This window comes from Monodelphis domestica, chromosome 1, assembly GCF_027887165.1.
Source record: "Monodelphis domestica isolate mMonDom1 chromosome 1, mMonDom1.pri, whole genome shotgun sequence".
In the NCBI taxonomy this organism is placed as follows: Eukaryota; Metazoa; Chordata; class Mammalia; order Didelphimorphia; family Didelphidae; genus Monodelphis; species Monodelphis domestica.
Window position 1 is genome coordinate 678,105,052 of NC_077227.1, and position 22,238 is coordinate 678,127,289.

At 40.4% G+C, this 22,238-nt stretch overlaps 1 protein-coding gene across 1 annotated transcript in view; it reads right to left on the minus strand.

The window, feature by feature from the left end:
- Nucleotides 1-235: 235 nt before the first annotated feature.
- Nucleotides 236-22,238, minus strand: part of VAT1L (vesicle amine transport 1 like) — a 139,541-nt gene continuing 117,538 nt past the window's right edge. The window contains exons 8-9 of the mRNA XM_056795965.1: nt 19,595-19,678; nt 236-3,331 (exon numbers count right to left, since the gene is read on the minus strand). Coding sequence (XP_056651943.1) covers nt 3,233-3,331; nt 19,595-19,678 — 183 coding nt within the window. The 3' untranslated portion in view covers nt 236-3,232. The remainder of the gene's footprint in view (nt 3,332-19,594; nt 19,679-22,238) is intronic.

The following is a 22,238-nucleotide window of genomic DNA, read 5'->3' on the forward strand; positions in this document are numbered from 1 at the left end:
TATCTGCTCAATAATTGCTTGATGAATTGAATGAAGTTGAAGTCAGGGATCCTGGTGACTTCTTTCTGTTTTGCAAGTTCAGATTTGTTTTTCTACAAAATGATGGGTTTTCTTACAAAAGGGTACAGGGATTTCATTTCAGTGTCTGGATGGATCTGTAGCCACTGGTTTCCTGCTTTGGAGCAGCGGTACTTTGTGTTGCTTCTCAGTTTCAATCAATGACAGCCAGGCAGAGTTTAATGCTATGCGTGATATTTTATTCATATTTTAATGTAAACATAACTTGCTTTTTAGGCACAATATAACCAAAGCTCTAAAGCAACAGGGACAATTAAACAATATTTCAAATCACTTCGATCAGGCTTGAGTTCCAAAGAGGCCTTCACAGTTCCTTAAGGCAAATCAAGACTTTCCTTTGCTCCAGGAAAACAATCATTCATTTGACTGGAAAGAGGGTAACACAAACAGCAACTGTGGTGGAGCTAGCAGTTATCTTCCCTCCCAAGACCTTCCTCCTTGCATCCCTCCGGTCCAAGGGATCAGATCTGGCTTGGTCATGACTGCTTTCCTCTCCCGTGTCCTGATCAGATGTGTTTTCCACTGGCACCACTTCTGGTGACTGCAGGCAGTCTAGGGGCAGCACTGAGCTTCCTGTCTCTGACTGGCACAATGGCAGATAGTTGCCCTGGCCCCATTTTACAATACCAGGAAGAGCTGGAGAGGATTTTCTTCCCAGTTACAGAGCTTCCAAAGGCCATTTCATTTTTAAACCAATCTGAGCCCCCAGAACCTTCCCCTTCCCATTCCAATAGGGTTATCCTGCTTCTACCTGATTCACCCCAGCTGGCAAAGGCCTTTCCAGGACCTCTCAGAGACTCCTTGGAGGCATGAGGTGCATAGCTCTGTCAGGGTTGCCCTCTGCCTCCATCTTGATTGTGTTTCTGGGAGAGGAATGATAATTCAACAAGACATAACTACAGAACGGGACAAAGTCCACGGTCAAACCCTACATTTGTCACTGTTGTGTTACACCCCTACAGGGTGCTGCCCATCTCTCTAAATGGCACTGAAATGGAATATACTTAGTTTCTGACATGGAAAAGGGAAAATCCTATCGACACTAACCGGGAAATGTTTTTATCTTCCATGGAAAGTTGCCCTTTGGTAAACGTCCAAGGGTAGGTCCTTCTTCCCATCCCCCTATGACTCACTCTCTCACTACAAGGGAAACTCATTCTTGACTTGGGTTTGGCACAATGAGGCATCTTCACAGTTGCCCTCCCCTCCCCATGCCTAATGCTGGGAAAGGAGCACAATTTAATTTCTGAGGTTCCCAATAGGCTACTTCAATGGAGGAGAAATAAGGATATGTTGGGAAATGTGTAAACAGTTTATCAAAGACTCCTTCACTTTGGGGAGAATTGGGATGAACATTCTTCATGGCTGCCCTGGAATTTTGTGGGAGACCTAAGGACCTCCGTTTTGAGAGGAAACGGGATCCAAGGAATCCTTCTATTTCCCACAGGAATAGGAAGTGAGCTGAGGAATCCGGCCATGCTGGCCATGGTTTGTTTGGAGTTTGGGTGAAGAGAGCCCGTCTATGGAGCCACTTAGTGTAGACAATCTCAAGTGGTTCTGTCAAAGGCCTGGGGATTCTAGCCATCCTTGGGAGGTAGCTATGTCGGCAAGTAAGGGAATTCATGTTTAATATTCTTAGAGGTATACAGAGGATGGGTTGATGATTTCAAGAGGATTTAGATTATTCCGCCATGTTGCTTCTGGTGCCAGGCACAGTGTCTGGCACCTGGGCACCAGCCTAGCTGTGTGTATGGGAAGGCTCATCATCAGAGGTTGGTCACCATGGGGTAAATGCTTTTGGCCATAGCCATTCATAATGAACATCTACTAAGGCATGGAGAAGATGAGATGTGCATAAGTGAAGAAAGCACCCATACCCATGAAATTGCAGATTGTTAGAAATACTAAAGAATTGAAGAAGGGCAAGTCATTCCAAAGGGTTTCTGAAATGGTGGCTCTGTGGGGAACACTGCCTATCAATAAAGACATGGCTACTTTTGAGGTCTGACGTTAGCCAATAAAAATTCATCTTTTGGATCATGAATAGACATTTGAGGTTGGCACAAGTTCTGGACAAAGAAAGATGCCCACTGAGTTTTTCACACATGATCTGCAAGCAGCTGGTCCACAGGGGATCAATACTGAAAGTGGCTTAAATACAGCTCAGTTTGGCCTTCTGGTGGCTAGTGTGCAAAAATCCAAGTGTAATTACAGCTTCTCAGGAATTAATTTGGGTTTCCTACCTGCCCCAGTCTGTGACGTGCTTTCAGGGATTAAAAATGTGGTTTCTGGGAAGAACATTTTGTTGGAGATGAAATAAATGTACCTTCAGGCAACATCTGTCACCATCCCACCTCCTGTTTTCTCAAGCAATGCCATGTATACCGTCTTTCCTGAAAATCCACGGATCACAGAACTTTTCCTTACTTCCTGGAAAGAGCCATGAACAAAGATTTGGAAGAGGTTTCAAAAGAGAGGAGTGTGAAATGACTTAATAAACATGAGGAGGAGGCCCAGGAGTTAGGTAAAGGGGTAGTGGTGGGACACCCTATTGGAATGGTTCCAAGAGTCCACTGACCTGTGAAACTTATTTCTTGCCTACCTTATTTGGGCCAATCTGGTCTGCATATCCTAAAGTCAGAGCAATGGCATGACTGGGAGCAGTCTGGTAGCAGTAGCAGGACTGGTCTGAAGAATCCTAAGCCTTAATCCAACAATTCACCTTGTCTTCAAACTCTGCCATGTCACACCACTGCCTGACATAGAATCCTACAATCTCAAGAGCTGGAAGGAATCCTGGAGTCCACTATCTCCCTAAAGCAGGAATATCTTTCAGGTGTTGGGCCTGTGAGCTCATCCTAATTTACAAGGCTGTTCTAGGAATACTGAGAGGGAACCACAGTAGGTGGACCTCACTCACACAAGGAAGAGGGATGGCATGTCACACCAATGCTGAGATGCGATACTGAGCAGGGTGGGGTGGGCACTGAAGTTCAAAAAACAACAATCAACAGCTTTATAGCTTGGTGGACTGCGGACAAATACAACACACACGGCACTACGGCATTTGTTCACTGGCGCACAGAACAGATTTCCCAATCCAGGTCCCTTCCTCCAACTAAATCTTCCCTCCTTTCATTGGACGTGGGGACCATTACTGAATGAACGGCATCCGCTCCTTGTTGTCGCTATCTCCCTCGTGGTCTTCCTCTTCTTCTCCAGCCTCGCTCGTCTCTGTACTGTCATTGGCCATCTGCAATAAGAATAAATAAATAAGTGGGACGGGGGAGCTCTCTGGACATGGCGCTTGGTGGAGGCATGCCTGGGAAAGGCAGATTTGAGCCGAGTCTTGAAGCAGGCCAGCAAAGCCTTTAGGCAAAGGGAAGGAGGAGAGCCAGATAAAGGCAGAGTTGGGAGAGGGGGCATCATCACATTGTGGGTTTTTAAATTAATAATCAATAACTAAATATTATATTTTATAGTTTTATTAATAATACCTAAAGCAAAAGAATTGTTTGATGTCAGGCCGGTTGCAGGTTCAAAAGAGGATGAGGGAGGGGTTACAGCCACTTAAATACAATCACGTAAAACGTGGGGACGCAGGAAAAATGGAATTTTGGGAAATTCTAAGGGACTTCTGGGGGAAGAAGCGTAAAGGCTCAAAATCTCCATTTTGGGGAAACCAGTTTCCCCAAAAGGATCATGGAAACATAACTTAAAAATTACAATAATTTGTGGATAAAAGGAAAAGAGAACAAAACCAATGATTACTAGGCTGATTAATTTTAATCTTTACAACATGCAAGACCTGGCACGAGGACAGAGCTACAAAGAAGAGAGGCGAGTGTTGAAAGAATGGATGGGTAGAAAGGTAGGAAGGGCTCAGATTGCGAAGGGATGTTCCAGTTGATCATGGAGGTAAAAGGGAGCCTCTGGGGTTTACTCAGTAGAGAGATGACACAATCCATCTTGCTCTTTTTTTGAGGATCATGTTGGTAGCTCAGTGGGGGATGGCTAGAGTTGGGGGAGTCTTGAGGAAGGGATGAGCATCAGGGTTGTGACTTTGAGTGGAGAGAAGGGCATGAACAGAAAAGATGCTGTGAGGGCAGAAACGACAATCCTTGAAGGCATCCAAATGGAAAGGAAGGGTGAGTGTGAGTGAGAAGTCAAAGTTGACAGTGAGTTTGTGAGCTGGGTGGTACCCCAGCAACAGGAAGATTTGGAAGATGGTAAGTTTTCAGAGGAAGGATAATGAGTTCTATTTTGCCTCTTGACTAATGCCCATTCCTTTCTCTACTGTGTTTCTTGAGTCTTTGCCTATACCCTAAACTCTTCTTCCAATGGCCCTCCCCTGAATCATCTAGATGCCATGATGTAGAGGTTGGGAGGGATCTAGCTCTGGACCAGGAGTTTGGAGATGCATGGAGACCCCTCTTTACCACCTTCTCTAAGTGATCATTCAGCTTAGACTTGAAAACTTCCAATGACAGGCTCTTGAAGCATCCCTTCCATGCTAGGACAGCTCTGATTGTCAGGAAACTTTTCTTTACATTGAGCAGAAATTTGTCTCTGTACCAGTTCCTCCTCTTGTTCATAGACCTGCTCCCTGGGATCAATCAATACAAAGTGGCCCCAAGTACATTCTGTATTGCACCAACCAATTTAAAGCTTAAAAAGGTGATCACAATTTCGATCAGCCTTGTATAAGGCTGAGCCTGGCTCTTAATAGCTGTTTGACCATAGGCAAGATAATTTGCTTCTTTGAACCTCAGTATTATCATTTATAGGGCAATGAGGTGATACAGTGGATAGAATACTGGGTCTAGAACCAGGGAGTCTCTTCCTAAGTTCAACTCCAGCCTCCAACACTTACTAGCTGTGTGACCCTGGGCAAGACACTTAACTTTGCCTCAGTTTCCTCATCTGTCAAGTGAGCTGGAGAAGGAAATGGCAAACCACTGCAGTATCTTTGCTAAGAAAATCCCAAAATAGGGTCACAGAGAGTTGGACACAATAATGGCTATACAATAGTGTCATCTAGAAAATGAATTGATCCTTGGTTCTAGAAAATATAAGATTCAGAGCTGTCTTAGGGGCACTTGGGGCAGTGACTTGGTCCAAGTCATATGGCTAGTAAGTAGCTCAACTGGGGTCCAAACCCAGGTCTCCTGATTTCTAGGCTATTGTTCTATTTAGGGATTAAATGGAACTCTTTCTACTACATTCATTTATAAAGACATCATTAATCTCCCCCAGTTGGTGACAAAGTTGGGATGGGGGAGGGGGTTCAAATCTAGAGCTTTTGATGCCCAGTCCCTGCTTGATTCACTCTATCAGACTCATACTTGTATAAAACCATTTAGACTGTGCTGGCTGGGCACAGAGAAGGTACTTAATGTTTGCTGGGTCGTGGATTAACGAATACACCCAGACTGAGCTATCTGAGGGTCACTTTCAATTGGCCTGGGATTTTCTGCCTACCTAGATCATGACTTGGGCAATGTGGTCAGGACACATTCTTCCGGGCTGGCTGCTTCCCTTTCTATTCTAGAGCCAACAGTAAAGCAGTAAAGGTAATGGTTAAACAGAATTCTGTGGCCAAGAAGGTGGAAAGGTCTCTATCCCTGGTAATGTTCAGACAGAAGCTGAACAGCTACTTTGGAGGAATGTTATGGAGTGACTTCTGCTCAGCTACAGAATGGACCAGATTGCCTCTGAGGACTCTTGCAACTTGGAATGATTCTCTAGGTTCAGGATACAATGTTCTACGGTTTTCAATAATTCTGACATCCTATATTTTAAGGTCCTGCCCAATTTGAGTGCCCTCTCTCTCAAATATTTCTAGTTTATTCAGTTTGTGTGTGTGTGTGTGTGTGTGTGTGTGTGTGTGTGTGTGTGTGTTTGGTTTATTTGTACATATTGTTTTCCTTGTTTTCTCCCTCATAAGACTGGGAGCTCCTTAAGGGCAGCGACTGTCTTTTGCCATTCTTTGTAAGGCCAGCACATAGCTCAGTGACTAGCATATAAGTAGGCACTTTATAAGTATTTCTTGAGACTGCCAAATCTCCTTCCTTTACATTTTTCATTCATTCCTTTGATATTCTTGTTTTTGTTTTTCCAATGAATTTTGTTAATATTTTTTCTAGTTCAAGAAAATAATTTTTACATGAAATTATGAAGAGTAAAATGAGAAGAACCAAGAGAGCATTATATCCAGCAGCAGAAAGTATTTGAAGAATGACATGTGTATGTCCACCTCGAGAGAAAGAACTGAGAAATAGAAAGAAGTAAAACAAAGTTTTATACATCCATAGATCTTTTTGTCAAATGACTCCTCTACTAGGTGTAGGGGAGGGAGGGTGGAAGTTATAACTGGGTATTTTAATGTAACAAACATAAGTAAATAAATTAAAATTGAAAACAAAACCAAGTGTTTATTGATTTACTGACATTCTATATTCTATGGCTTTAGGTATTCTCAAGCTCTGACACTTTTTGATTTTAACTGTCCCTCCTAGCGCTGTCATTAAACGTGCTAAGGTTCCTTTAAATTCTGATATTCTAAATTTCTGATACCCCTCTCTCCCTCTGCCTCTGTTTCTTCCCTTCCTCTGCTGATGAGACACATCTTACTCTGATCTGGATTTGAAGTAAAGAGTAGCCTATAATGGCAAGAATATAGAGGTGGGAATCAGAGGAAGGACAGTTCTGGATCTCTGGATAAATTACACTCCCTCAAAAGCCACTAACTAAAACATCTATCTATCTGATCTCTTAATAATATATCCTATGACCTTCAGGAAAAAGCCTGAGGGATACAACAAACAGGCTACAGTTAGGTCTGAGGATTTTCTATACAGATAGACAGGACAAGAGCAGAACCATCCACCCTCCTTGTCCTTGGTCTGAAGGACTCAGCCTTTTCTCTTTCCTACTCACAGGTTACTGGTAAGGAAGAGACTACATCAAGGAGTCACTAATTGGTGTTAAAGAGAAACAAGAAGAACTCATTCTCATGACACTTCCCAGTTCAAACAAATGCTTTCCTCATAACTCTTAAGGGAGGTAGAGCAAACATTGTTTGGTCTCAATTTCACAGGTGACAAAACTCCAGTTTAGAAAGGAAGAGTGAAATGACGGAGGCCAAGCCATATGGTTGTTAAGTGGCATATTTCTTGACTCTGTGTGCTGAGCCCTGTTCCGTCCATGACTGCACTTCTCTATCTCCAAAGCCAAAGTTAGGAGAGGCCTGGGAAGATCTCAAATGGAAATGCTCAAGAATTCCCAATGGAAGACAATGCAGAGGAGGGGAAATTATACTCATGCCCTGAGATGTTTCTATATAAAGCAAGGCATGCATAATAAATCAATGAATGTTAGGTTTTAATTCTGGGAAGTCAAAATGTCTTTACAGGCATTATAGATACTTGGTAGGAATGGATGCATGTTTGAAATATGGTCAAGAAGGAAATGAGTTTACCTATTATTCAAGAAGATACGGTTAGTCACTAGCATTTATTAAGCACCTCCTATGTGCCAGCTAGTCACTATGGCTAAACTCTCAGGATACAATGAAAGGCAAAAGATAATCTCTTCCCTCAAGGAACTCACAGTTGAATGGGGGAGAAAGCATGCAAATAATTGAGGATAAACAAGATACACATACACATACATATGATAAATTGGAGATAATCAATAGAAGAAAGACACTAGAATTAAGGAGGATTGGGAAAGACTTCTTGAAGAAAATGGGGACATTAGTCCATACTTGAAGGAAGCCATCAAAGCTAGATTGTGGAGGTGAGGAAGGAAAGAGTTTGAGGCATGGGAGGTAGGCGAAGTCTGGAGGAGTGTCTAGTGAGAGGTGTATAAATGGAGATTTTGAACCTTTGACTTCATTCCCCAGAAGTCCTTAGTATTTCCCCAAATTCCCTATAATCTCTCCTGTGTCTCCACATTGGCAAGATCACATTATTGGTATTTAAATGGCTGTAACTCCTCCCATGGGCTCTTTTGGCTTGCAGCCAGCGGTGATGGTGGCAAGGTGGGGATTTTAAAATGGCTAATTAGCCATGGACACATGGTTTTTATTTTGTATCCTCTTTATTCCTTGGTTTCTAATGATCATTTAATAAACCTCATATAATATAATACTTTTATTATTAATATTTAATTTTAATTTTTACAGAGGAATAATAAAAACTCAATGTCACTGTATCAAAGAGTACAGAGATTTTTTGGGGGGAGTATGTAAGGTATAAGAAGACGGGAAAGCTGGGGTCAGCTGGGTAGCTCAGTGGATTGAGAACTAGACCTAGAGATAGGAGGTCCTGGGTTCAAATGTGGCCTTAGCCACTTCCTAGCTGTGTGACCCTGGGCAAATCACTTGAGCCCCATTGCCTATCCCTTACCACTCTTCTGCCTTGCAGCCAATACACAGTATTGACTCCAAGATGGAAGGTAAGGGTTTAAAAAAAATAAAAATAAAAAAAAAGAAGACGGGAATGCTGTATGTGTGGAACCTCAGTTATACACATGGATAGAAGAAGTAAGGAATTAGCATCAAATAAGATAATATACTTTTGTATAGGTATCTGAAAACCTGCGGATTAGGGGAAAGCATGGTGGAGAGAATTTGGATGAAGATGAAAGGAAGGAGAAACAGAAGTAAAACTGTGATGATAATATATTATAGATTCCTAAGTCAAGAGGAGAAGATGGATAATTCGTTCCTAACACACATCACACAGCTAGTATAGAGGCAAAATGAAAAAATTTATGATGGAGGATTTTAACTCTATAGGCATTTGTTGGAGCCTACTTTCTGACAAAAAAGTAAGGGTGGTTGATATTTTTTACCTGCCTTGCAGAAAATTTCATCTTTCAAAAAGTATAAGAGGCAATGAAGGGAACTACTATTCTGGACCTACTTCTGATAACAAGGAGAAATTAATGATGACATGGTGCTAATCTTGGGAAGGCAGTGACCTTGTTGTCTTAGAATTATCTGTGATCTTTAAGGAGGGAAACATTGGACATTACCTTATGCTTACCCTAGAACTTAGAAAAGTAGATTTCAAAGAGTTCAGAGAAATTAAAGGTAAGACCTCATGGACTAAGCCTCTAAAGAGAAGGCAGTTCAAGAGAGATGGGAGCCTCACAAAAAAGAAACTCTAATGATAAGGAAGAAGAAAAGTGAATCAAGAAGAATTCTTCATGGAGAAGCTAGCATCTGCTTTAGAAACCTACAAGCTGAGTGACCCTGGGCAAATCACTTAAGCTCTGTGTCTTGGTTTACTCATCTGTAAAAATGGAGGTAATAATAGCATCGATTTCAGAGTTTTTGCATGGATCAAATAAGAAAAACAAATGTAAAGTGCTTTTCAAATCTTCAAGTGCTATATAAATGCTAGCTATTAAAGTTATTTTGTAAGAGATACAAAAGATGGAAAGAAAGGCATGAAACTGATGATGACTGCAAAATATTGGCATAAAAAGCAATTCAAATAAAATGTTTTTGAATTGTAGCAGGTTTCAAACTCAATCTGAGTCAAATGGACAATGCAAGAGTAAAAATATGTTGGGATACTAATACATTGTTAGTAGAGTTGTGAACTAATCCAAACATTCTGAAGAACAATTTGGAACTATGCCTAAGGGGCTACAAAACTAAGCATACTCTTTAATCCTGTAAGACCACTCTTAGGTCTATATTCAAAAGAGATAAAAATAAAGGGGAAAGGACCCACTTGTACAAAAATATTTATAGTGGCACTTTTTGTGATGGCAAAGAATTGGAAATTGAGGGGAAGTCCATTAATTGGGGAATGGTTGAACAAACTGGAGTATATGATAATGATGGAAAAAGAATGAGCAGGATGACTTCAGAAAAAACTTGAAAGGACTTACATGAACTGATGATGTAAAGTGAAATAAGCAGAACCAGAAGAATATTGTACAAAGTAACAGCAATATTGTACAATGATCAACTGTGAAAGCCACTTATTCCAGAGATGAGATGTCTTTGGAACACATGGCCACATACAATTAGACTTGGCCTGCTTGGCCCCAAAGGCAGAATTTGACTCAATGGAGGGGGAGGTATAGGAAGGCAGATAGGGAAGAATTTCCTAATTGTTGGTGCCACCTTAAAATAGAATGAGCTGCCTCTTGGAAAGTAAATTATCTGTCACTGGAAGTGTTTAAGGGCAGGCTGGGTGACCATTTATTGGAGATGTTCATCCATTGTGAAGCATCATCTTTTTTTTTTTTTAAGTTAACAATAATAATAGCTAGTATTTATTTATTTTTTTTTAAATATATTTTATTTGATCATTTCCAAGCATTATTCGTTAAAGACATAGATCATTTTCTTTTCCTCCCCCCCACCCCCCATAGCCGACGCGTAAGTCCACTGGGCATTAGATGTTTTCTTGATTTGAACCCATTGCTTTGTTGATAGTATTTGCATTAGAGTGTTCATTTAGAGTCTATCCTCTGTCATGTCCCCTCAACCTCTGTATTCAGGCAGTTGCTTTTTCTCGGTGTTTCCACTCCCATAGTTTATCCTTTGCTTATGAATGGTGTTTTTTTTCTCCTGGATCCCTGAAAGTTGTTCAGGGACATTACACCGCCCCTAATGTAGAAGTCCATTACGTTCGATTATACCACAGTGTATTAGTCTCTGTGTACAATGTTCTCCTGGTTCTGCTCCTCTCGCTCTGCATCACTTCCTGGAGGTTGTTCCAGTCTCCATGGAACTTCTCCACTTTATTATTCCTTTGAGCACAATAGTATTCCATCACCAACATATACCACAGTTTGTTCAGCCATTCCCCAATTGATGGGCATCCCCTCGTTTTCCAGTTTTGGGCCACCACAAAGAGCGCAGCTATGAATATTTTTGTACAAGTCTTTGTGTCCATTATCTCTTTGGGGTACAGACCCAGCAGTGCTATGGCTGGGTCAAAGGGTAGATATTCTTTTGTCGCCCTTTGGGCATAGTTCCAAATTGCCCTCCAGAATGGTTGGATCAGTTCACAACTCCACCAGCAATGAATTAATGTCCCTACTTTGCCACATCCCCTCCAGCATTCATTACTTTCCTTTGCTGTTATGTTAGCCAATCTGCTAGGTGTGAGGTGATACCTCAGAGTTGTTTTGATTTGCATCTCTCTGATTATAAGAGATGTAGAACACTTCTTCATGTGCTTGTTAATAGTTTTGATTTCTTTATCTGAGAACTGCCTATCCATTTCCCTTGCCCATTTATCAATTGGAGAATGGCTTGATTTTTTGTACAATTGATTTAGCTCATTATAAATATGAGTAATTAAACCTTTGTCAGAGGTTTCTATGAAGATTTTTTCCCAATTTGTTGTTTCCCTTCTGATTTTAGTTATATTGGTTTTGTTTGTACAAAAGCTTTTTAGTTTGATGTAGTCAAAATTATTTATTTTACATTTTGTGATTCTTTCTATATCTTGCTTGGTTTTAAAGCCTTTCCCCTCCCAAAGGTCTGACATGTATACTATTCTGTGTTTACCCAATTTACTTATGGTTTCCTTCTTTATGTTTAAGTCACTCACCCATTTTGAATTTATCTTGGTGTAGGGTGTGAGGTGTTGATCTATTCCTAGTCTCTCCCACACTGTCTTCCAATTTTCCCAGCAGTTTTTATCGAATAGTGGATTTTTGTCCCAAAAGCTGGGATCTTTGGGTTTATCGTATACTGTCTTGCTGAGGTCGTTTTCCCCCAGTCTATTCCACTGATCTTCCTTTCTGTTTCTTAGCCAGTACCAAATTGTTTTGATGACTGCTGCTTTGTAATATAGTTTGAGGTCTGGGACTGCAAGGCCCCCATCATATGTGTTTTTTTTCATTATTTCCCTGGATATCCTTGATCTTTTGTTCTTCCAAATGAACTTTGTTATGGTTTTTTCTAAATCAGTGAAGAAGTATTTTGGTAGTTCAATGGGTATGGCACTAAATAGATAAATAAGTTTGGGTAGGATGGTCATTTTTATTATATTGGCTCGTCCTATCCATGAGCAGTTAATGTTTTTCCATTTGTTCAAGTCTAGTTTTAGTTGTGTGGCGAGTGTTTTGTAGTTGTGTTCATATAGTTCCTGTGTTTGTCTTGGGAGATAGATTCCTAGGTATTTTATTTTGTCTAAGGTGATTTTGAATGGGGTTTCTCTTTCTAGTTCTTGCTGCTGAGCTGTGTTGGAGATATATAGAAAAGCTGATGATTTATGTGGGTTTATTTTGTATCCTGCAACTTTGCTAAAGTTGTTGATTATTTCAATTAGCTTTTTGGTTGAATCTCTAGGATTCTTTAAGTAGACCATCATGTCATCCGCAAAGAGTGATAACTTGGTCTCCTCCTTGCCTATTCTGATGCCTTCAATTTCTTTATCTTCTCTAATTGCTACTGCTAGTGTTTCTAGTACAATGTCAAATAGTAGAGGTGATAATGGGCATCCTTGTTTCACTCCTGATCTTATTGGGAATGCATCTAGTTTATCCCCATTGCAGATGATATTAGCTGTTGGTTTTAGATATATACTGTTTATTATTTTTAGGAATGACCCTTCTATTCCTATGCTTTCTAGTGTTTTTAATAGGAATGGGTGTTGTATTTTATCAAAGGCTTTTTCTGCATCTATTGAGATAATCATGTGGTTCTTGCTAGTTTGCTTGTTGATGTGGTCAATTATGTGGATGGTTTTCCTAATGTTGAACCAGCCCTGCATCCCTGGTATGAATCCTACTTGATCATGGTGAATGATCCTTCTGATCACTTGCTGGAGTCTTTTTGCTAGTATCCTATTTAAAATTTTTGCATCTATATTCATTAGGGAGATTGGTCTATAGTTTTCTTTCTCTGTTTTTGACCTGCCTGGTTTTGGAATCAGTACCATGTTTGTGTCGTAAAAGGAGTTTGGTAGAACTCCCTCTTTGCTTATTATGTCAAATAGTTTGTATAGTATTGGGGTTAACTGTTCTCTGAATGTTTGATAGAATTCACAGGTGAATCCATCAGGCCCTGGGGATTTTTTCTTAGGAAGTTCTTTGATGGCTTGATGGATTTCAATTTCTGATATGGGATTATTTAAGAATTCTATTTCCTCTTCTGTTAGTCTAGGCAGTTTGTATTTTTGTATATATTCATCCATTTCTCCTAAATTGGTGTATTTATTGCCATATAATTGGGCAAAGTAATTTCTAATGATTGCCTTAATTTCCTCCTCATTGGAGGTGCTGTCCCCCTTTTCATCTTTAATGCTGTGAATTTGCTTTTCTTCCTTCCTTTTTTTAATTAGATTGACCAGTACTTTGTCTATTTTGTTTGTTTTTTCAAAGTACCAGCTTCTTGTCTTATTTATTAAATCAATAGTTCTATCACTTTCGATTTTATTAATTTCTCCCTTAATTTTTAGGATTTCTAATTTGGTTTTCTGCTGGGGGTTTTTAATTTGATCGCTTTCGAGTTTTTTCAATTGCATTTCCAATTGATTGATCTCTGCTCTCCCTTGTTTGTTAATATGAGCTTTCAGGGATATGAATTTGCCTCTGATTACCGCTTTGGCTGCATCCCAAAAGGTTTGAAAGGATGTTTCGCCATTGTCATTTTCCTTGATGAAATTATTAATTGTTTCTATGATTTCTTCTTTAGCTAAACGGTTTTGGAGTATCATATTGTTTAATTTCCAATTGGTTTTAGATTTGGTTTTCCATGTACCATTACTAATCATTATTTTTATTGCCTTGTGATCTGAGAAGGCTGCATTCATTATTTCTGCTTTTTTGCATTTGTGTGCTATGTTTCTGTGACCTAATGTATGGTCAATTTTTGTGAATGTGCCATGTGGTGCTGAGAAGAAGGTGTATTCCTTTTTATCCCTATTTATTTTTCTCCATATGTCTATTAATTCTAATTTTTCTAAGATTTCATTCACTTCTTTTACCTCTTTCTTATTTATTTTTTGATTTGATTTATCTAAATTTGATAATGGTTGGTTTAAGTCTCCCACTAGTATGGTTTTATTGTCTATTTCTTCCTTCAATTCTCCTAGTTTCTCCATTAGAAATTTGGGTGCTATATTATTTGGTGCATACATGTTGATTAATGATATTTCCTCATTGTCTAGAGTCCCTTTTAACAAAATATAATTACCTTCCCTATCCCTTTTGATCAGGTCTATTTTTGCATTGGCTTTATCAGATATCATGATTACCACTCCTGCCTTCTTTCTATCAGTTGAGGCCCAGAAGGTCTTACTCCATCCTTTAATTCTGACCTTGTGGGTGTCAACCCGCCTCATGTGTGTTTCTTGAAGACAACATATGGTAGGGTTTTGGATTCTAATCCATTCAGCTATTCGTCTACGTTTTATGGGTGAGTTCATCCCATTCACGTTCAAAGTTATGATTGTCATTTGTGGACTCCCTGGCATTTTGATTGCCTTCCCTAATTCTAACCTTTTCTTCTTCGGCTCTACCTTTTAGTCCAGTGATTTACTTTGAATCAGTCCCCCTTGTCCCCTCCCTTGATGTTTCCCTTTTTAGTCCCTCCCTTTTTGTTCCCTCCCCCTCCCCCCTCTCTTTCCCTCCCTTTTTGTTCTCCCTCTCCCCCTCCCCCCCTTGGTTTTCCCTTCTCCTTACCCTTGTTGGGTAAGATAGAATTCAAGATCCCAATGGATCTGGATGTTTTTCCCTCTCAGAGTTGATTTCCCTGAGATTGAGGTTTAAGTAAACCCCCCCCCTCTCTTCCTCTCCTTCTTATAGGAGTTTTCTTCCCCTCCCCTTCCCCTGTGAATCTTTGTGTGAGAACCATTATTCTATTTGGTCTTTCTTTACCCCCTATTTATACATTACATTTTCCCCACATATTAGTATACATAGGTTGATATAAATGTAGTCCTTATAGAAGAGAGTTTGAGTAAAAGAAGATAACATTTTTCCCCTTTCCTTAATATTTACCTTTTCAGGTATTCCTTGCTCTTTGATTTTCGGTATCAAACTTTCCACAGAGCTCTGGTCTTTTCTTTGCAAAAAGTTGGAAGTCTTCTATTTTGTTGAATGCCCATACTTTCCCTTGGAAGTATATAGTCAGTTTTGCTGGGTAGCTGATTCTTGGTTGGAGACCCAGCTCTCTTGCCTTTCTGAAGATCATGTTCCATGCCTTACGATCATTCAGCGTAGAACTTGCAAGGTCTTGTGTGACCCTGATTGGCATTCCTTTATATCTAAATTGTCTTTTTCTGGCTTCCTGTAGGATTTTTTCTTTTGTTTGATAGCTTTGGAATTTGGCAATTACATTCCTGGGAGTTGTCTTTTGGGGGTTTAGTGTAGAAGGTGTTCTGTGAGCTCTGTCAGTGGATGTATTGCCCCCTTGTTCTAGAATCTCTGGGCAATTTTCTTTGATTATATCTTGTATCACCATGTCCAGTTTGGTGTTTATTTCTGGCTTTTCTGGGAGTCCAATTATTCTTAAATTTTCTCTTCTCCCCCTGTTTTCCAGATCTATCACCTTGTCGGTGAGATATTTTATGTTCTCTTCTAATTTCTTGGTGTTTTGGCTTTGCTTTATTAGTTCTTGCTTTAAAGCCTGGTTTTCTTTTACAGTTTGGTCAAACTGGTTTTGTAGATGCGTGAATTTCTTTTGCATCATTTCCCACTTTTCCTCCCAGAGGGCTTCCATCTTTTTGGTCCTTTCTGATTCAAATTCTTCATGTGTTTGTGGAGAGTTTCTATTTCCTTTGGAAGATTTTGGAGAATTTTCTTGTATATCTTCTTCTATCTGCTCTGTATTTTGTATTTTGGCTCCATAGAATGTGTCCAGAGTCGCCCCTTTCTTCTTATTTTTCTTGGTATTTTGGGGCTTCTGTGCTTCTGTAGAGTTTGTCATCTCTGAACGTGGAGGATTGGCTTTTCTTGTCTTTGTCTGGTGATCAGAGGCTTTAGTCCTGGGCAGATGTTGGTTCTATGAGCGTTCCCTGGGTTAAACTGAATATGCCTCACTGGAACTGGAATGGAAGGGTCGGACCACGAGGCCACACTCTCCCCCTGGCTCGATTTCCGGAAGTTGCCTTCAGAATCCCTGGCCGTGAGGCTGTTTCGTCGGCCTGCGGGGGGATGGGCTGCCGCTTCCCCAAGCTCCGAGAGCACAGACTTTCACTGAGACTTGGATAGCAGGATCCAGCCCGTGAGGCTGTCTTGCCCGCCCTGAGGGTTGCTGTTGTTTTGACCAGCTCTCTGCAGCGGAGGCCCCAGGCAGTAGCTTTCACCCAGACCGACTGGCTCTTTGCAGCTGAAGCCCCAGGCAGTAACTTTCACCCGGACTGGGACTTGGGTAGAAGACCCTGAGGGTTGTTGTTCCTCAGACCCTGCTCTCTGAGCCCGGCAGCCGCTTTGGACTCTGCGCTCCTACCCCTGAGGTCCGAGGGATCTCGGGTTCTGGCTTTTAAGGGGAGCCGTACCTTTTGAACCGGGTCCAGGTCCAGGAGGAGGGTTCCCAGGGTCTGTGCTGTTGATCGTTTTGAATTTCGGCACCTTAGGAGCTTCTAGTTTGAGATCGGTCGGGAAGGGTTTTCCGGAGATCTGAACTTCAGCTTTCTCTAAGCCGCCATCTTAACCGGAAGTCTCTGAAGCATCATCTTAATAACCTCTGGAGTCCTTTCCAACTCCAGAATGCTATGGCATACAAATTAGGATGCTATGACAAACAAAAATGATCTAAAATTTACCCAGTAAGGAGGAACTTTGAAAGAAGTAGTTTCTCCCAATAATAGTTGATTAGACATCTTAGCACTGACTAGAAATCACCAAATATTAGATCTAGAAGGAGGATCTCAGAACCTTGGCCTCCTCATTTTACAAATCAGAAAATTGAGGTTCAAGGAGACATTTCTCAGGGTTAGAGGGTGACAAGACAGAACCTTAAAACCCAGCCTCCTGACACCCAGCATAATTTTCTCTCCGTTGCATTCAGTTGCCTCTCTTCAATTTTACTACTTAAGGGCAATAAAATTTTTGAGAATGTTCCAAGAACTAGCAGGGTTCCCTGAAGCTGCCTGCCTCCCATCAAATAAACAGAAATGGATAGGATAGTTTTGCCTTGATTATAGACATTCAATACAAACAATACAGAAATTCAATAGCAGCCCCTTGGGGGCACATGCTAATTTTGTTTTGTAAGTTATTGAATTTGGCAGTCTTAACCCAGACAGGAAAGAAAAACAATCTATGACTCATCAAAGACCTTGGAAAAAAGGATGATCATTGATCTTGAATAATCTCCACCATCAATCCTTTGGCCTTAAGGCACCATGTTTGTTTATTGACTCAATCACTCACACATTCTTTTATTCAACAAATACTTTTTAAAAGCATCCACTTCCTGTGAGAAACACAACTTTCAATAAGGCACTTGTGTAACTCATAATATACGCAAATATCATAAGAAAATCATAATAGAAAGGCAAAAAAAAAGGTGATGAGTTTGGGGGATAGCAGGGCTGGTGGCACAGGAGATCACTGCTGGCTGTGAGAGACCAGGGAAGAGGAGACAACTGAGAAAGGTTTCAAAGAAAAGACAAGAATTTAAAAAGCAAAGATGGAGGGACAGTCTTCTAGGCACAGGGGAAAAACTGGTTCTTGGCACTTTGAAGCTAGATTTTATATCTATATAGATATATAGAAAAAAATCCAAAAATGATAGATTTAAAAAAAAGTAGAATTATGTCAAAGGCACAGGCTATGTGACAAGTATCCCCATGAAAGCAAGAATAGAAAGGCTCAAAGACTTATTAGAGGGGATGCAGATTTCTTGAGAGCAGGTGCCTTGCCTTAACTGTCCTCTTCAGGTAAACTGGTGGTGCAGAAGAAATGAAAGCATTAGACCTATTGTGTGACTGATCAAGTCACTTTACCTGGGCCTGAGTTTTCTTATCTGCAAAATGGGGATAATCATGGTAGACCAATTTAACTCCCAGGGTCATTAGAAGAAAAGAGCTTTGTAAAACTTAAAGAGGAGGTATCATGGGTCAGTGGAAAGAGTACTGGTGTTAGAGCCAATGGAGCCTGGGCACAAATCCTGCCTCTGCCACTTAGTACTTGGAAGACATTGGGAAAACTACTCACAATTTCTTAGTTTTCTTTTTGGTTAAATGAGAAGGTTTGACTAAATGACTTAGGAGCTCACTGCCAGTTCTAGTCAACAAATGCTGGAGTTACAAAGAGAGGCAAAACCCAGTCCTTATTCCAAGGAGCTTTCAGTCTAATGGAAGAGACAAGATGCAAACAAGATATATATGGAAGAAAATCAGAGATAACATCAGAGGGAAGACACTAGATTTCTGATTTTATGATCCAATTATATAGAAATATATTCTTAATAGAAATAGTGGGGAGGAAGAGGAGTAATAATAATGATGATGGTGTTAACTGATATTCATATAGCATGTTAAGGTTGTCAAAATACTTTCTGTTTATATTATTTGAAGCTCACAACAACTCTGTGAGGTAGGTAATATCCTTATTTTACAGATGAAGAAATTGAGGACATGACAAGATTAAAAAAATTTTCATTAGCATATCGCATAATACATGTCTAGTCTAAGAATCAAATCTTCTCTATTCACAAAGAGGGAAGTCATGGGTGGGAGAGATTGAGAATGTACTGCTAATAGGATCTGTTGGGGCAGCTAGGTAGCTGAGTGGATAGAAAGCCAGCTGTGTGACCCTGGACTTAACCCTCACTGCCTAGATCTTGCTGTTCTTTTGTCTTAAAATTGATACTAAAACAGAAGGTATGGGTTAAAAAACAAAACAAAACAGGACTTTGTAACTGATTGGCTAAGAGAGGTAAAACAGAAAAACCATAGAGAAGTCAAGGTCATCAAATAGGGTCTTGGAGAAATGGCTGTACCACATACAGAATAAGCTAAGTCAGATCAGAAGAAGCCATTTTAGGGGAAAAGAAATGGACTTGGTTTGGTAACACTGAGTTTGAGATGCGGAGGTAAATCTAAGTAAACTAAGTAAACTGTCCTGTAGGCAGCTCAGAAGAGGGCTTGGAATCATGTAACTATGGAAGAAAATATATGAAGAAAAAGGAGGAGGAGGAAGAAGAGGAAGAAGAGGAAGAAGAAGGAAGGAGAAGAGGAAGAGGAAGTAGAGGAAGGAGAAAGAAGAGAAAAAAGAAGGAAGAAGAGGAAGGAGGAAGAGGAGGAAGAAGAAGGAGGAGGAGGAAGAAGAGAGAAGAAGGAAGAAGAAGAGGAGGAGGAGGAGGGCTTGGGGCTGGACAGAGCCATTATCTACATATGAGCATACTTGAATTCTTGGGTCTGAATGAAATTGCTAAAGGAGAGAGCATAGAGAAAGGACTTGAAGGAAGCATCTTGTAGACAAATTACACTTCCAGACTTGCCAACCAAAGGACAGTGGTTTTTCTCATAGGGAATCCAAGCTGCCATAATTTTTGTTTGCCTGCTCCATGTTCCATACTCACCAAGGGAGTTGGGGCCTTTTCTACATCCAAAATTAATTTTCCTATGTTGCCTCTGTCATGGATTCTCTGCATGGCCTCCTTCACCTGTGAGACGAATAGACAGGAAGAAATGGTCATGAAACAAATCATCACCCAGAGGAAGATGGGATTGGAAATGATTCCTTCATGTCCCCCAAGACATCTGTTTAGTACCCATTTTGTACAGGGCACTGGGCTTAGTTAGCATAGCTGAGCAGGGATGGATGCAGAGATGAATAAAACCCAGTAGACTAGGCTAGAATGATTCAGTGCATTTCAACAGGACAAATGCTTATGAGCATCTCTTCTGAGCAAAGCTCTCCACTTAGTGATAGGAGATAAAAAGCAGTTAAGACACCAGGGCTGCCTTCTTGGAGCTCACAGTTGGGGCAGGTTTGGAGCACCAGATAACTCTAATAAACAACAACAGGTGATAAGTTCCCATTATGGGGAAGACAGATAATTATAGTAGAATTATAATGGGACGACTATATAAGTAGAAGTGAAGAGGACTATGATTAGATGAGTGCCTGAGACTCCAGATTCCATGATTTATTTTTCCCAACTGATGGCATAAATCACACTAGGGCGATTGTGATGAAGGAACTCAGAGGCACTTTTGAATGATATAAATAAATAAAACTCCTGCTTTTCTCTGCTTACCTGTTTGCTTCCAACGACAAGCTATAAATCTCCTTACCTTCTCCCCACTAGACTCTCCCATCAAATCTAGGCCTCACATTTGGTTGATTTGATGGGAATGAGAACAATGACTGGAGATCATAAAAATATAATTGAACAAGTATATTGGAAGGTTTCTTTTATTAACTTTCCTCTAGAAGAGGTTTCATAAGCAACTGCAAATAAGAGGAAATCCCTTCAGGGCTGTAAGCACCTATTCATCTATTCCTTTAAGGGCAGCAGTGAAAACCATATTATTGATAATTATACCCATGTCCTGTTTTTTTCCAATTAACCAATGAAATATTTGGATAAATAAACAATTATCACAGCCTTCTCTTTCCCATATTAAATTCAGTTTTTTTCCCCTTTCAGACAACCATTTAAAGAAAATATACCCCATCAAGAACCTCCCCTCATCAATGATTAGGTAAATTCTATTTGGAAGTCTAAAGATTGCTTTTCCTTAATTAGAACAAAAGAGTAGAAATGTATAACTGCTTTATCCTGGCTTCCTGGGAAATCAGTAGTAGTGATGCCTGTATCTTGACTTAATTAGAAGTCATTTTATCCCTAAACCCCACTAAATACTGGGATACAATGGATAGAGCACTAGACCTGGAGTTAGGAAGATTTGAGCTCAAAACTGGCCTCAGACATTTCCTAGCAGTGATCTTGGGCATTTCCTAGCAGGGATCTTAAGCTCTGCCTCAGTTTCCTCAATTGTAAAATGGGGATAATAATAGTACTTTCAGGGTTGTTGTGAGGATCAAGTGAGATAACATTTGTAAAATACTTTGCATGGTGGCTGACACAAAGCCATGGTTGCTCTTCACTTCAAAGAGGACCAATGTTTTATCATGGGGTGATGTATTGACTTGAGCTCTAATTGGATTGAAGCGAGGCAGAGTTGTATAGTCATCAGCCTCACTCTCTCTTTCAGAGTCCTCGAAGTTCAATGGAAAGCCCAAAGTTAGGATGACTGGCATGCCATGATCCAGGATGTAGAGGATGACCTTGGTGACTTCCATGTCTAACTAAGCTCTAAGTGCTCCCTGGTGCCTGCTTCAGTCACCTTCATAGCTCTGGGGGCACCCTGTTTCCTTCCTTCCTTCCATCCTTCCGTCCATCCATCCATCCATCCATCCATCTATCCATCCATCCATCCATTCCTCCTGGGGAAACCTTCCCATGCATGAGGCAGACACCCCCCAAACCCCAACAGGAATGAGACCCACCAGCTACTCTCAACTTGGTTTACTGTCTGCTGAGATAGTTTTCCTGGGATATGGCTGCTGGGCATGCATTGGCCATATGTGGGCACAGACAAATGCTCATTAACTAGACTTAACATTTAGAAGAAAGTTTTTACATACCTGTAAAGGATTTACTAGCTGATTGTTTTATGGCTCAAATGAGCAATCCTGTGACCTCCTGGGTCAAAATACTCTTCCCTGGTCATCGTCCTACTCTCCTCTTCCTCACTCAATAAGTATTCTACCCTATTGAGATATGTCTTCAAGGGCAGATACTGCCTTTTTTCTCATAATTATATCTCCATCATTTATTGCAGTGCTTGGTAGGTACGGGCACTTATTAAAATAGTTTTATAGAATTAATAGAATAGAACGATAGAACATAGAATTAAAATAGTACTGTACTGATGGTCTCTTTTATCCAGTGCTCTCTGTAGGACAATACACTATGCTAACTGTGTGATTTTAATTATAAAGCTATTTGGAGGACAATGAGGTAGTATAGTGTATAAAGTGCCAAGCTCAGAGTCAGGAGGACCTGGGTTCAAATCTAGTCTCAGATGCTTCCTAGCTGTGTGACTGTGGGCAAGTTCCTTAACCTTGAATGCCTAGCCCCTGCCACTCTTCTCTCTTAAAATTGATACTAAGACAGAAGGTAAGGGTTTTTAATTTAAAAAAATTTTTAAATT